The sequence below is a fragment of the Elephas maximus genome, chromosome 1 (assembly GCF_024166365.1).
Source record: "Elephas maximus indicus isolate mEleMax1 chromosome 1, mEleMax1 primary haplotype, whole genome shotgun sequence".
In the NCBI taxonomy this organism is placed as follows: Eukaryota; Metazoa; Chordata; class Mammalia; order Proboscidea; family Elephantidae; genus Elephas; species Elephas maximus.
In genome coordinates, this window is record NC_064819.1 from 99259669 (window position 1) to 99276905 (window position 17237).

The 17237-nt window shown below is 39.0% G+C and overlaps 1 protein-coding gene across 4 annotated transcripts in view; it reads right to left on the bottom strand.

Annotated features, from left to right (window-relative positions):
• The window catches only part of FKBP5 (FKBP prolyl isomerase 5), a 119859-nt gene that overhangs the window by 19911 nt on the left and 82711 nt on the right, over positions 1-17237 (bottom strand). For 3 of the 4 annotated variants that reach the window (XM_049891742.1, XM_049891800.1, XM_049891860.1), the window contains exons 6-7: positions 5593-5749; positions 395-485 (exon numbers count right to left, since the gene is read on the bottom strand). In XM_049891742.1, the coding sequence (XP_049747699.1) occupies positions 395-485; positions 5593-5749 (248 nt within the window). The remainder of the gene's footprint in view (positions 1-394; positions 486-5592; positions 5750-17237) is intronic. The other variant, XM_049891930.1, reaches the window with a different exon arrangement.

Genomic DNA, 17237 nt, shown 5'->3' on the forward strand with positions numbered 1-17237 from the left:
CACAAAAAAAACTGCACTCCACCCCCTCAAGGAGCTGCTTGGCAGATCACGAACCTTTTTGTCCTCAACTCAGGAAAAAAATAAAAGTACAAAAAGAACAAGTCTAGGAACAAATAAGGGAACAAGTCTTGGATTCTACCCAAAAAGTTAAAAAAAAAAAAGGCTGACACATAGGAACAAAATAAGAACACGGAGCTCTTTCGTTGTGTATCAGCTGTGCTGCATCAGTTGTCCTGTGCTCTAGCAGCCTCAGAGACAAGACAAACTTGATGATGAAAAGCACAACATACAAATAAACACTATCTATAACACCTACTAATACAAGATACTGGTTTATAGGAAGTAGGTGGAGTAGAAATCTACCATGATTTCAGAGAAGTTGGTATTTTCTCACCTTTTCGAAGCTCTTAAGTGTAACTTCATATATAAGCTCAGCATTAGGTTCAATGCCAAATTTAGGCTTGCCTGCCTCTCCAAAACCATATCTGAAATGGAGAGTAAAAAACAAAACTTTAAAAGAACTGGTGTATTTCCAGGCACTCCCTTTGGGATTCTGAGGCATCACATTACCACTGAACTATCATCCGCATCTATCACACATCAGAGACCCTAAAGACAAACCAGATGTTGATCAGAGGTGTCAAGTATCACTGCCGCAAATTTTTTTTTTGGACACTGGGCTCTTTTTAGTTTTCCTTTCTTCTCCACATTCATATGCAATGCAACACCTGTACTCCTTGGGACAGCTTGCTTAATGTGATTTTAAATGTCGCTGCCTTTTTTTCTGCTTCATTTTATATCGACTTCTTTGTATATACGTCATATCTATAGTGGCCACTATATATATATATATAAAATGATGGCCATTGACTGGCTATTTGGACTTTTTCCCCGGGTTTTATCAGCAGGGAGGACAGAGAAAGACACAGCTACTGTAACTGTTTTAACAGTGTTTGTTAGAGGCATGTTTTAATTTTAAAGTGGTGTCACTTTCCAGTGGTACCACTTCCAGGCAGACAAATGGAGGAAAGGCTGACACATCAGAGAAGAATATGTTCTCACAGTATTTCTCCAAGGTTTTTAAAAAGACCATCAGAGAACGTAAATGATATAACAAATACATAATAAAAAATAACAGTCACAGCAAACTCCAACACCTCATCAAGAGAAATACTCCTACAGCTCTGCAGCTATCAACACTGTAGAACACTACACCTTTTAGCCAAAACTTATGGAATAAAATAACTAGGGATATAGAAATCTGTTTAGGGTATGTAAGATATTTAACACATTAAGTGCATTAGAGGAGCATCCATGTACTAGAATGGAAGCTCCAGTAGAGAGAGCTCTGTCTGTCTTGTTCAGTGGTGTCCCAGCATCTAGAAGAACGACCAGCAGAGAGTAGTGTTCACCCGAATACATTTTGTTCCCATTTGTTTCCATCCAAACTACTCTTTAATACAGGAAATGGCATTACAAAAAACTTGGGACATACATGTCTTTCTCTTTCTCTTTCCCAAACTTTCGAGGTATAAGTTAAAAAGATATCAAAACCAGGTTGATGCTCATACTTCTGATTTTCTCTGGGGCAAAAAGACCAGAGCGGGAACATGAACACTCATATCTTGTTGCTTGCACTGCATTCTTTACCCCTTGCTTGACTCTTTCAGGAACAAAATGCTTACTCACTCACCTCCACTGTTACACAAGAAAACATAAGCTGGAGCCACAGAGAGACATAGAGATACAATGAGAGCTGGTAGGAATGGGGTGTGGTGGTTTTAATAGCAGGGCAAAGGGTATCTTCAGCAAGGAAAGAGAAGAAAGAGGACATAATTACCAGTGGCCAGTTTTAGGAAGTGGTAACTAGTTTTCTACTTTGAGCTCTTAGGTCTACGTATCTCCTATTTTGTTTCTGCCCACCTGGTAAACAAACAGCATTCCTTAACCACTGAGGAAGAAGGTAGGTAGATAAGCACATGGTTACTGAGAGCAAGTAATATTTGGAGCCCTGTGCTACGCAGACAGAAACGTGACAGATGATTTGGCATGTGCTTTAGACCAGTGGTTCTCAACTGGAATGCTTTGCCTCCCGCTCCTCCGGGGACACTTGGCAATGTCTAGAGACATTTTTGATTATCATGGCAGGCATCTAGTGAGTGGAGGCCAGGGATACTACTAAACATCTGACAATGCACAGGACAGTCCCACAACAAAGAATTATCTGGCCTAATACGTCAATGAATCGACCGACAGCAACTGGTTTGGTTCTTGTAATATGTCAATAGTGCCAAAAATGAGAAATCCCACCTTAGTGGGACAGTGGCAGGCCAGCAGTGGTGGCAGCAGTGGTGATGGTGGTGGTATAGGCGTTGAGTCGAGGAAGATGCCAAAGCATCCTGATTATCAACGAGCTAAAGACGACGGAAGAAGGGCATTGCTTCTAAAATCTCTCCTGGAAGAGGCTCTGTCCAGATGTCTGCAGAGCACATCATCCTGGGGCAGGTATAAGCCCGCCCGAACTGTGAGGGAGCATCTAACTCAACTGCCATGTGATACAGGAAGTTGTATGACGTACGCGAGATCAGCCTGGGCAAGGACCACCGCACGCAAATTCACCTGACTGAAATATAAAACACCACAAATGGAATTCCAGGACTTAACCAAAAGACAAGCTAGACTACAGTATGAATGTCCTTGAACTAACAGTTGTCTCCAGGCAGTAGAGATACAAATAGTAACAACTATTAATGACCATTAAGCCTTTACAGGCATACAAGAAGCACTTGTACCATAAGTCTATACCAATTACTTCCTTTTTAGATATGAAGAAACTGAGGCTCAGAAAGAAGTGCTTCCTGGGAGTCACACAAAGAGGCAGTAGTAAAGCAAGGATTTAAATCCAGATCCTGTATGTTCCCAGGAAATGGCTTAGTTTTTTTGACCCATGCTGCCTCATAATTAGATACCATGGTTCTTGGCATCCTGTGTTTTTTTGTTGTTGTTTAGGGTCAGTGCAGGACAGAAACATAAGGAGAGGAAAAAGAGAAAAGTTAGAACAAGCCACACTTTACCTAAAATGAAAAAGATTAATGAGTCACGGTATTTGAAACAATAAAAAGAGAAAACACTGTTCTGATGAGGGAGAGAAAATGGGTTCTTGGTGATTTCTGCTGCTTTTGGATGTGTTTATGAATTTCTTACAATGAAAACATTCTGCCAAGGAGAATGAGTCTGAAAGAGACTCATCAGAATCAAAGAGGCAAAAAGAAGGAATGCCTGGAACATCTTTTGGAGAAGAAAATAAAAATGACACTAAGAGTAATACAGAGCCTGTATACGCAACAGCCGTATTTACAGTCACTCTCAGATACTACATTCTGTGGAAAGTGGGAGTCTGAATAAGACAAGCACATTCATTGCACGCATTCAAAACATGCCCAATGTGTAGGGATTTTCTGCATCTGTGCATAACGTTACACGGTGCTTATGTGGACCATCTCCTACTGCAGCGTAGGCACTTTACGTAACTCCTAAACATACTAACCAACACTGTAAACAGAACGTAACTTACTCCTTTCTTACTATGCTAAATTATTTCCACAAAACCTATGAAAAACTTTTAAACCTAGAAACTTAGGAAAACATGTTGGCTACTTTTATGACTGAAAATTTCCCAAGAAAGACCTGAAAACTCTACTGTATGTTAAAATAGGATTTCCCTTTTTTTTGTGGTCTGAGGGTAAAATGGAAGAGAAGGATAATGTCATCGCAAAAACGATAACAGCTAACATATTGAGGGCTTATCTGTGTCAGACACTTTGCTAAATGCTTCACATGCATTGTCTTATTTAGTCCCCCACAACTTTATGAGGTAGATACTGTCATTCCCATTTTAGAGAAGGGGAAAGTGAAACTCAGGAGAGTTAAGTGAGTGCCCAAGCACACACAGCTGGTAAGTTGCATAGCAGGGTTTAGCTATGCCATTGTCCTCTTTAAAATCCTTCCAAAATGCTCTACCTTGAACTCTCTGAAGGCTTCACCAAGCCATCTTTGATATAATATCTTCTTCTTTTTCTCTCCCCTATTCCATTTTCCACTCTTACATTCTCCTTTAACCACTAACGAGACAACGATTTAAACTTGCAAGGAACTACCTGCAATCGTAAATGTAAGGACAAATGAGGGGCAGCAGCAGAACAATGTCTGATTCTCTTTTCCATTAAGCTTGAGGTATCTGCCTCCATGGTTGCCTTGTCAGCTAGGTTAAAATGTAATGACCTGATTTGTATTAATACTATATACTCACAATGTATATAGAACTTATCTTCAAGGAGCTTAAATATGAAAACATACATTAAACATACAAATACTGCTCTCTTTATATGAGTTTAAAAGTACTATAATTCTGGAATGCCATATTAAAAATAATTAGAGACTATTTGGATAAGAAGAAGATAGCTTTATTGACGCTGTACTTGGAAAAAACAAAAAGTTCCTTACAGACAGAGAGAGGTTTAGGTAAGAATGAACTTCAAATATGCAGTATATATAAACAAAACATACTGAAGTGGAGAACGTAAGAATGGAAAACGGGATGGGGAGAGAAAAAGAAGGTATTATATAAAAGGTGGCTCAGTGAAGCCTTTAGAGAGTTCAAGACAGCATTCTGGAAGGACTTTAACATGGCTAAAACATCATCTGAGAAATATGATTATGACTCAAGCATAAGGCACTGGATTACTACAAAGGCTACACAAAGGTAAAAGACTGTACAAAAGGCACAACATTACCTTTTGGCAAGTACAGGTCACCAAGATTTCCAGTAACTCAAAATCCTGACTGAACTCCATCATGGAGCCAACAGGAGAATACACTAGATACAACAATGAACTTTCATGCAAACAAAACCAAAACACCCTGCTTCCTCTCTAGGGTCCATTTCTCAAGATAGAAGGGTTGGATTCATGGTATAATTTTAGATCTAAAAATAATACCAAAAAAAATAATAATAATAATACCAAACATGTTTTCATAAAGAGAGGCTGTTCGGGTTTGATAGTTCTAAGCTTGGAAGTGCTAATGGATATCCTTCTCAGGAGAAAAATTTAGGCGCAAATGAGTCGCTTCGGCCATCTTTAGATCCAGGAAGAACACATTTCTTTTAAGGGCTCTGTATAAGAACAGATGGCACAAATTTAAGTGGCAATAAATCATCTAAATGCTTCTTCTATTCCCACCCCCCACATGTTTTATTGCCTCCTGCCTAATTTACAGAAAAAGGAAGAGAGGGCCAGAGAACCATGTGACAAGGGCCAATAGCTGCTTGTCCTGGCAATACGGGAAGCAAAGCAAACAAAAAAGCAAAACTTGCCTGTCATTCCTACTCTCAACACACATCAGTCAAGTAAACATGCTCACAATTTGCAACCTTTGTGATTGTACGACCTATGAATTCACTCGATGACTAACTGTAGCCTGATTTCATTCATTGTTTCCACTGTTAGCCTTAACTTCACTGAAAATGTTGAATGCTGAAAATGCGAGTTCTACAGATGACTTCACTGTGTACTGAACTGGCATCCTGCTTACCGTGGTCCAAGATATAAAATACATTGTTCTTCCCGCTGCATCTTCTCCAGGGCTTTGTCGATTCCAATTGGAATGTCGTGATCTTCTCCTTCACCAACAATGAATGTCACATCTCTGCAATCAAACAGCCGTCCACCACAGTGGCCAATCAGGTGGACTAAAGGAGAGGAGACAGGACAGTCAATAAAGCTGCTCCTTAGGACTGGCTAAGTCAGTGAAGTAATAAATAAGTTGCTGACAATGTAGCAAATAGCATTTTCCCTTTCCCATTTCATTAAGAGACAGGCTTGGTATGTCTTGTTGAAGCTTAGTGTGCCCGGTTATAAAAGTTAAGAATAGCCATATTACTGATAACCGTATCAATAAGATAGCTTAGCAGCTAATGAAACAAACTGGAAACATAGGTTTAATATAGGCCTACTATATGACATGGGAGCCCTGGTGGTGTAGTGGTTAAGAGCTTGGCTGCTAACCAGAAGGTGGGCAGTTCAAATCTACCAGCAGCTCACTGAAAACCCTATGGGGGAGTTGGACCCTGTCCTGTAGGGTCGCTCACTATGTGTCGGAACTGACTCAACAGCACCTAACAACACTTTATGACATTGGTTTTCTCACCCAGAATAGGGTCAAGAAATACTACATTATTTAATAGATAATTATCAAAATGTCAAAATTTTACATCAAGTATATACTGGCTTAGACATCTATCTATATCTGCATCTTGGCTTCAGATGCTTGAGTGAAAAAACAATTGAGTGGCTATTTTCCCAATAATAAATAAAGTTTAACTGAATACCGAAGCTCTTTTCTTCAAGAGTCCTAATCTCATTCCAAAGTTTATTAGAATAAAACTAGAAAATCCAGAGGCAACGTCATCAATAAGCAACTTAGCTACAGCTGGTAGCAGAAGTAACAAATATTAAGTGTGAAGGGACCGATAGTTTCTTAAACCCTCATAAGTCAAATTTCTCAGTAATCTCTCAAATGTTAAAGTGAGGGGGTCAACTTCTTGGGGCCTAATTCCCCACCTCACTCAAACTCACTCGGCTCATTCCCAGGGTGATTTCATGTTAAATAAGGGACTTTTATTTCAAGACCAAGATAGGAAAAATGCATACAGATATATTTTTTTCTTGATCAGTTACTCTCTTTTTTTCTAGGACAAACAGTTCTCTGAAATGTCGAAATACTTTTAATATTAGGGATATTTATTCCTTTTTATTTAGGTCTTTGACTCAGTAAGTAAAATATATGGCTTGTATGCTAGCATAACACTCACCAAGCAATAAAATAATTTGTCTTTCACAAAAAAGTTTTTACTCCTACTTCTATAATGTAATGGCCTCATTTCCTAAAATGCCTCTTTTTCCTAAGACTGGTTGATCTACTTTTAGATCAATAACTTGCTTTAAAGAAACTAAAAACTCACTTGTTCTGGTAAACTCATTTCATGTCCAATAAGACAATTACTGCTGACCAAATACAAATTCAATTCCAACTCACTCTACTTTTGAACTACATGATCTCAAAGGTCCCCTGGAGCTCTAAAATTCTATGCTTCTATGACCCAGTAATATAACTCTTGATATAGGCCCGAAAACAGCTTCAAAGCTAATTACTGTAGTTAATCATTTGATCAGATTACCTTTAGCCTAGGCCTGGAGAAGGAGAGAAACTTTGAAGAGTAAACAGCAGCAGTGTAGACACTAGGGACCAAAATGTCACCTGAACATTTATGCTTTGAAGCTCTCTACCCTTTTCTAATTCACTAGGATTAATATTGTCTTGGTTGGTCCCCATTAAAGACATAGGTGGAGTCTAGGAAGCTTGGGCCAAACTCCAGAGTCAGCACCTCCAAATGAGCGCTAGGGCTAGGCTGGCTCTCCGGGTGGAGCTGGCTTATAGGCATTTTGTTCCATGTCCCATAGTCCTAAGTACAGATGATTCCCTTTGTTACGCTCACTTCTAGAATACTCTAGATAAAATAAAAACTTAATTTGCAACAAACCGAAAGTTCTTCTGAATTGGAAAATACTTAAAAAATAAATTCAACTTTATTTTTTTAAATACATGCATAGTAGACAGGTTCTCCAGGGAGCCTAAGGCTTAAGATATTTTTACTAGAGTAAAAGCTCATGTTTCTAAAGGGGTTGAGAGTTCTTAAAAAAGTTTGTGTTCCTAAATATTTTAAAAGCTGCCCAAGAAATTTAATTTAGACTAACAGGTGACACTTTTCATGAAAAACGATGTGCTCAGCAAAGTGAATTTCAGCCCACGTTATGTGGAATATCTCAAGTAATGATACTTACTATTCTAACAGCTCACAACTAGTTAACACGGTCTTTTTGTCTGAGGTTTATTGTTAGAAGTATCATCTTCCTCCCTAGAGGAGAGTACATTTAGTGGGGGAGGAAACTATCAGTACATTCGTTGCGGCTTCTGGTTGATCAACTTTGAATATGTTTTCAAAACAGGAAATCCAGAGACTCGGAAAGGATTCCTGCCTGTGTGTCAGTTTCCTAGGCTGGTTTTACACTTTATGCATGTATTTGATATTAAAATTATACACGAGTAATTTCAGAAGTGCTCTTTAGAAGTGATAACCCATCATGTTAAAAAAAAAAACAAGCATGCTGTCAAAAATAACAAGCAAAAAAAAAAATAAAAAGCAAGTCAAACTACTACAATGAAGGCATAATTCAGACAGCAAAACAAAACATTCATTGCAGCTGATCTCACACAGACAATAAATGATAGAGCCAATGCTTGTGGCCACCCAGTAAAAAGGTAAAATTTTGCAATAGCTCTTATAAAATACTTGCTACCTCATATACGGACTAATTTTTTTTTTTTCCTGGTAAATCTAACTCTTCCAAATTGGACCTGAACAAGCACTACCTACAGTAACATAAAATCTTAGACACAAACACATATGTATTTATAAAATCTTTCAATACTGACTTATCTGGAATGTCAAAGCAAGAGGAGGTATAGCCTCAGGGTGAATACAGCCCATTGAGTCTTTACATCCTCAAGTAGCAAAGACTATCACTCCGTTAACTGGTTTCTAAACTTGGAACACTGGTGTGACAAGTTCTACAAGACTGCTGACAAGAACTCACACATCACCTTGGAGCCACAGAAACGCCTGCAGTTGCCACAGTAGGGCCCTCCCTCTTGGTGATAGATGCAGACAAGCTTATTAGATTCAGTTATTTCTCTTTATACTGTCCCAACAACTGCTACCAAAGAGCCGTGGCAGTTCTGGCTGTGGAAGACCTGTGGTTGCTTTTGACCTTGCATCTCTCAGTGCAAATACTCACTTAATAAATATTTAATAATAACCATCATGACTCATTGGGAGCTCGGCCTCTAGGGCTCAGGAGGTCTGTTGCTAATCCCAACCAACATGATTTACGGGAAATAAATGATCTATGACGTGCCCAAGGAGAATAAAAGTACATACAGGATGCTTCTACTTAGGGCTTTTTGGGTAGAGAAAGAAATAAACAAGTTAAAAAGAGACAACATTTTTTCTTCTTAAAGTCTGGGTAACTTAAAGGGAGGGGGGGTCGTCCAAACCCTAAAGCTGAACCAAACCAAATTATCCTAGTTTAACTGTGCAATCCGAGTGTAACCACATCAAGTGAGCTCCGTCTGCCTGCAAAACATCACTTAAACTGGAGCTCTGACTTATTGTTCTCTTACTGCCCTAGAGCAATTTTGTTTTGAAGAGCACAGAACACCCTGTTCTGAATGTGGCTGGCACATGAACTCGATGTGCTGACAGCAATTTGTACTCCGATTAAAATAGGGGGAAAAAGGAAAGAGAATGCACAGCAGTAACAAAAACTGGAATGCAAGAACCCAAAAACTGTACAATTTGTGTTGTAGGAAGCAAAACTGAGAAAGAGGCTCCTTAACTTAAAATTTAAAAAAAAAGTGCTGTAGGCGCTCCAGCCTAAAGACGTTTGGTCTGGTAAGTGTCTGTTTTTCCCTTTTCTAATTATAGTAGTTGGTGTCTGATAGCTTTGCACTCATTCCCAAAACAATTACTGGGTCATGGGGATTTGAATGGGAATGTTGTAATGGCATTACTACCAGACAAGACCGGTCATTTGGCCAGAGAAAACCAGGTTGTGACAGGTTACTCCCACTCGGCAAGTTTTCTCTCTGCTGCCTAATTCCGGCCAAATGACTTTCTCTCCCCTTGTATTTCCTGCCTAATAAGAGTATCCAGGAGATAGTGGAATCTCAATAACCCCCTGAAAAAGCAAATGAGGAAGCAGAAATGGATTTCTAAAAGCAGCAGATGCATACTGCACTCGAAGAGTAAAAGAGAAACAGTTCCCAGCAAGGTGGCCAAACCCGAAACTGCCCCCCTTCCTCCGCTGTACCCATGTCACACCGTTTGAGATGAACAACCACCACTGTAAGATGGCTTCTGGAACTGAGGGTCACATGCAAACTGAGGGCACCAAAGGAACCTGGCTTCTTCAATAGAAAAACACATATGCAAATGACTTACATTCTTTAATCTAAACAGGAAGAATAGACCCAGCAATAAATTCCTACACCAACACAAATCCTCACATTCCTCTCCTCACACCAGTACAGCACTTAAGGGTATGGACCTGGATTCCAGTCCCATTCTGCCACTAACAATTGTAGCTTTGGGCATGGTAATTTAAATCAGATGAAATTCAATTTCTTCATTATAAAATACAGATGATAATGTTAGCTAAGTAATAATTGTTGAGTGGATTAAATTAGGTACTGACTTCAGGCTTTTAGCCCAGTACCTGGAATTCCTGCATTCATATGTTGGGGCATCTACCATACGAAAACACCTTGTCATGTGTGGATATACAGGGGTAAACTCAATGGATGTTAGCTATGATTATTTTCCTGCAATCAGTGGTAAATTATACCAGATTAAACATGTTTTAGAACTCTGTATAAGAAAAATACTTAATGGCTCCACAGAGAAAGCTATGAAAGTATGAATAAAATTTCCAGTGGGCAAAAGCAATGTCTTACACTTCTTTTGTACTTCACAGTGCCCATCACAGTTCAGGGCCAGAAAATAAATATTTATTTAATGACTAATCCGAAAACAGGGCATTAAGAAAAAGGGTAGTAATTCCCACTAATTTATGGAAATTTTCCTTTTTGAATCTATTAGTTCTCTTATTTTAATAAATTCTAGGAGGCTACTGAAATTCTTTTCTGATATGGAACTTTTTTTTTTTTTTTAACATACTATTCTAAAAAAAAGTGATCCACTAGGTAGGTTTTATGGAACAAAACAAGACTATTCTCTACCAAGATTTTACTCTGCCTTGAAAATACTTTCTTAGTAGAAAGGGGCTACATAAATCCCAAATACTCAATAGAATAACACTGTGTGTCCATTTTAGACCAAGTGGCATACTACATTATTATGTGGAAAACATATAATAAAATGATCTCAAGAATTTGCTCTCTCTTCCTCAACTTATTTGCCATTCATAAATACTTCAAAAACATGTGAAAAACAAACAAGCAAACCCTTACAGCCTGACCCTGACCAGATCTCAACATGGGCGTACATGAAATCTTTACTCTGTTTTCAAATGTTGGCACCATTTTTTGGCATTTCATTCATGAAGAGCATATAGCTAGATCTTGTTGTTATCATTGTTGTTTTAACCTTATGAGAATGTCTGCCTTTAATAAGTGACTTTATCATATATATATATATATCACTGATATGACTGGTTTTATTCCTACCATCTTATTTTAGGTTTTCTGTACAATGTTTTCCGTTCTTTTTCTTCTATGACTTTTGCTAGATTGATCAAGTTTTCCTTGTTACTCTACTTCCCTAACCCACACCAGATGGTTTCCAAGTTCTATATGCCATTCTTATTAGTACCTTCTATTACATTTTTAACAATTTATTTAAAGGTAGATATATTTCTATTGGTATCAAGAATTAATCTCCCCTGGAATAAGAAAATAATTTCAGACAATTTTGCCTCCCCTTATCACTACCCACCCCTACCATATTTTGTTAAAATGACCCAGAACTGTAGGTCTGGACTGTTAAACTATTAATATTACTTTTAACATTACAGCTCTACCATTTCAGGAATCTTCCAGAATAAATGTATCCAACTTCACTGTCATTACAGAAATTATCATTTTTGCTATTTCTTATTCCTGAAGTTTTTCCTTCTTGGCTTTATTTTTTGTGATGCTTTAGAAATATCCTCCAGTATTTTTTTCCAGAAATGGTATGAGTCTATACATTTAAAAAATTTAATTTTGTTCTCATATTTAAATGATAGCTTTACTAAGTATAGAATTCTACATTCTAAATACTCATAGCTATAGACAGTGCTCAGAGTATTGTCTTTTAGTGTTTAGTGTCACAGATGAGAAGTCTGATGCAGTCTGAATCACATTACTTTGCACATAGCTTGTTCCTCTCTGGAAGACTTCAGAATTTTCTTTTTAACTTTGAAATTCAGACATTTCACCAGGATATATCGTGATGAAAAAGCATTCCCATTTCTACTTGCCAGTTATCAACTGGCCCTTTCAATCTTTCTGTCTTCGCTAGGAAATTTTCTTCTATCACACGTTTGATTAGATGTGATGGCCTCTCCTGGATTTATCATCCATGTCTTCTAGTTCTTCTTTCACCTTTCATCTCTGTCTTTTGCTCTGTGTTCTGAGATATCCTGGACTATCATTCAGACCATTCAGATCATCAATTCAGATGGCAAGGACGATCCATTTTGCTCTCAACCTGAGTTTCAATTTCGATGATCATATTCTTACTTTTCAGAACCTTTCTGGTCTTTCCTTTGGTATTTCAGAGAAGCTGATTGTTATGGATTGAATTGTGTTCCCCCAAAATGTGTGTCAATTTGGCTAGGTCATGATTCCCAGTATTGTGTGACTGTCTTCCATTTTGTGGTCTGATGTAATTTTCCTATGTGCTGTACATTTTAATCTCTGCCTGTGGTTAATTAGGCAAGATCAGGCTATGTTAAGGAGGATTAGGGTGGGATGCAACATCCTTAACTCAGGTCATAGCCCTGATCCAATGTAGTGGGAGTTTCCCTGGGGTGTGGCCTGCATCGCACAAGAGATCAAAGTAGAAGAAGCATGCAGAGAGATAGGGACCTCATACCACCAAGAAAGAAGAGCTGGGAAAGGGATACGTCCTTTGGGCCCAGGGTCCCTATGCTGAGAAGCCCATAAACCAGGGAAAGATTGATGACAAGGACCTTCTCCCAGAACTAACAGAGAGAGAAAGCCTTCCCCTGGAGCTAGTGCCCTGAATTTGGACTTCTATCCTCCTGGACTGTGCAAGAATAAATTTCTCTTTGTTAAAGCCATCCATTTGAGGTATTTCTGTTATAGCAGCACTAGATAACTAAGACTCTGATATTTTGACTTATGAATTTAATATCCTGTTAAATATCTCTGAAGACAGTAATTAGTTCCCTCCTATTTCTTCTCTTAATCCATCTTGGCATTTCTTTTTCATGATATTTGTCTAATGATTCTTTGTGGTCTGATCATATTATAAAAGGAGATTGAGAATGACCAAATGATTATAGTTACATGGCACAGATTTTCTAAACAGTTGGATGTGTTTCCGTAGCAGATCTTTTCCCAAAAAGGAGTGCTGATGGTGGGGATCCATGGGTGAAAATGTCACAAATATTTACTGAGTGCTTATTATGCTAAGGATGACGTGCACAAGATGGATGGGGGCACCCTTCCCCACTGCTCAGGCATGAAAAAGTTTTACTTCAGGAGCAGAGTACTTTAGAATATTTACTGCTCTGCACAGCTGCCTTTCACTTTTTTTTTTCTTCTCCAAATCCAGTTTAAAGGTTCAAAGATACTTTAGATTCAAATTCTCCATGGGAGAAAAGACCTGGCAATCTACTCCCATAAAGATTACAGCCCAAAGAGCAGTTCTGCTCTGTCCTGTAGAGTCACTATGAGTTGGAATCCACTTGACAACACACACAATGGCCTTGCCAACACTTGGAGTCTTCTGAGGAAGATCCCTATTTTATTTAGAAACCCAGTATTCCTGGTGGCTTTAGCTTGGGGGCAAAAGTCAACAGCCAGGCCCAAGAGAAGTAATTCTCAATCCTTGGGTGCAAACTAGAATCACGTGGAGAGATTTAAAAACTACTCCTAGAGTTCCAACCTCTGAGATTCTTATTTAACTGGTCTGGGCTGAGGCCTGGGCGTCAGGATTTTTTAAAGCTCCCCAGGTGATTCTAAATGCCTCCAAAGTTGAGAACTACTGCACTAGAGGTTTACTGGTCCAGCTGTTCCATATTGTTTTATAACAACCCGGGTGATTGCCCCATAGACTGCTTTGGCTCCCTTGCACCAGCTGACTGAGCTTGGAGTTCTGCCCGAGCTTGTTGAGAACAGTATGTACCTCTGCAGAGGTCTTCTCTACACCTGCTTTGGGTTGGGTTTCCTCACTACGTTTTCCATCAGTCCAATTTCACCTACTTCATATATTCCAGAAATTCTTCATAATTTCTGACCCACTTCTTGTATTCTCCCTATTTTCCAGCACTATTATGGACTTATTTCTCTTTTTAAGATTATTTTCTAGGTGAGAGGGAAGGAAAGTGCTCTAACAACTTGACTCTGCAGATCACTCTGTTGAAATTTTCACATTTGAAAATGCAATCATGTGTCACTTAACATCCACATTCTGTGAAATAGGACACTGTGATCTGGATGTTGTGTGAACATGCCTAAATCACAAGCAATAGCATTCACTGATTTTCCACCTTCTGTTGTGTAAATAACCTTTTGTTTCACTTCCGAACTGATACTTCTCCTTTGCCTCTTGCTGCTGCTATCACTAGCACTGGTTTTGCTGCATTTGGAAGCCATGATGCACTTCAAGGAAGTATTTTCAAAAGAAAACTAAACAGACAGAATAATGCTACAACACTCAAGAATGAAATTGGATGCTGCTGCCTACAAGTCGAAACATACACTGTTAAATGGTAAACTTTTTATGTGGATGGAAAGTACAGTACATATATAAGATAGTAACATAGGCGTTTATTATGACTATCAAGATATATGTATTATAGGTTATATATGTACTATACCGTTATATGTAGCACCGTGGTTAAGCATCTGGCTGCTATCCAAAAGGTCGGCAGTTTGAATCTACCAGCTGCTCCTCAGAAATCTTACGGGGCAGTTCTGCTCTGTCCTATAGGGTCGCTATGAGTCGGAATCAACCTTTCAGCAACCTTACTTGCTGAAAGTGAACAGAATTTGAAGCATTTACTGATGAAGATCAGAGACTAAAGCCTTCAGTATGGATTACACTTGAACATAAAACAAAAATCCTCACAACTGGATCAACAAGCAGCATCATGATAAATGGAGAAAAGACTGAAGTTGTCAAGGATTTAATTTTATTTGGATCCACAATCAACACCAATGGAAGCAGCAGTCAAGAAATCAAACAACGTATGCAGTACTGCACTGGGCAAATCTGCTGCAAAAGACCTCTTTAAAGTGTTAAAAAAGCAAAGATGTCACCTTGAAGACTAAGGTGCACCTGACTCAAGCCATGGCATTTTCAATTGCCTCATAGGCATGCAAAAGCTGGACAACGAATAAGGAAGGCCTAAGAGTTGACATGTTTGAACTATGGTGCTGGCGAAGAATACTGAATATACCATGGACTGCCAGAAGAACGAACAAATCCGTCTTGGAAGAAGTACAGCCAGAATGCTCCCTAGAAGCAAGGATGGCGAGACTACGTCTCACATACTTTAGACATGTTATCAGGAGGGATCAGTCCCTGGAGAAGGACAACATGCTTGGTAAAGCAGACCCGCTGCCATCGAATCAATTCCAACTCACAGTAACCCTACAGGGCAGAGTAGAACTGCCCCATAAGACTTCCAAGGAGCAGCTGGTGCATTCAAACTGCCAACCTTTTGGTTGGTAAAGTAGAGGGTCAACAAAAGAGAGGAAGACCCTCAATGAGATGAATTAACACAGTGGCTGCACAACAAGCTCAAGCATAACAACGATTGTGAGGATGGTGCAGGACTGGGCTGTGTTTCGTTCTGTTGTACGTAGGGTTGCTATGGGTCGGAATTGACTTGAAGGCACCTAACAACAACAGTGTGAGTTGGAATCCACTTGATGGCAATGAGTTTGATTTGGTTTTGGTACCATTATACTCCTGGCAGTGCAAATGCTTTGTATACAGGAGACATGAGATACACGGTTGTGTGTGGGAAGCTGTTGCATTCGCTACATCAGATTTACGTCCTGTTCTCTGATCAGGATTTCTGAACTCTCTTATGGCACAGTGGTTAAGTGCTCGGCTACTAACCAAAAGGTCGGCCGTTCAAACCACCAGCTACTCCGTGGGAGAAACCTGCGGCAGTCTACCCTCATAAAGATCACAGCCTTGGAATCCCTATGGGGCAGTTCTACTCTGTCCTACAGGGTCACTGCGTCAGAACCGACTCAATAGCAGTGAGTTTTGGGTTTATTATGGCCTTATGGGACTACGTACATATATGGGTCGGGCGTTGCCCAAGGGACACATGACTATACTGCTGATTGTCTGCATTCTTTGCATTCAAATGTGGCTGAAAGCACTGCAGCTGAGAGAGCCACACACAGCCAGCATTTTGCTGTACTTACTCTAACAATTAGAAATCAGATGTGGGAGACTGAGAGTGGGGGGAAGAGAAACTGGTAGCTATTTAGAGCTTTATGTCAGTCAGGATTTTCTAAGAAAACAAAGCTTGAAAATAATGATGTAGCCACTACTGGCAATTAAACTGAAGCGTGATGACTGAAGTATCAGTCATCATAATACTGTCCGTTAGAATACCTTAGAACACAGTAACCTTTTCTTTTTTATAGAAAAAGGACAATATTGAATAAAAATTACAAGATTGTCATCTTAATTTGACACAAGTGAAAAAGCATACTGGAACACAATCTAAAAATTGATTTGAAAGCACTAGGATTCTGACATAAGACAGTAAAAAATCAACACCTTTGAGAAAAAAATCAATCCTGTCAAACTAACCTAAGTTCTCTCTTTCACACAGAAGCAAACAAATTATGGGAAAAAAGGCAAAAGATCATAATACAGTAAGTCTTTTGATTCAGTACATAATGTTACGCCCCTACTCACCCTCCAAAAAACTGGAGAAATATGATCTAGATGAGATTACTATTGAGAATATATATAATTCATTTGAAGTCTGTTATTAAAGACAAAGACAAACTAACAATGGGTTGTAGGTCAACCCTGATAGAACCAAAAAGATTTGCTGATAGATTAGATATAGAATATAAGAGAAAGGAGTCAAGGATTTCTCCCCTTAAATGAATTTGAGAGAAGAAAAGCAGATTATACAAACACAAGATAAAACCAAACCAGCTGCCGTCCATTCCATTCAGACTCATAGTGACCCTATGTGTTGCATAAAAGAACTGCCCATGAAGTTTTCAAGGTTGCAACATTTTGGAAGCAGATCTCCAGGCTTTTCTTCTGAGGCACCCCTGGGTGGGTTCAAACCACCAACCTTTCAGTTAGTAGTTGAGTGCTTAAC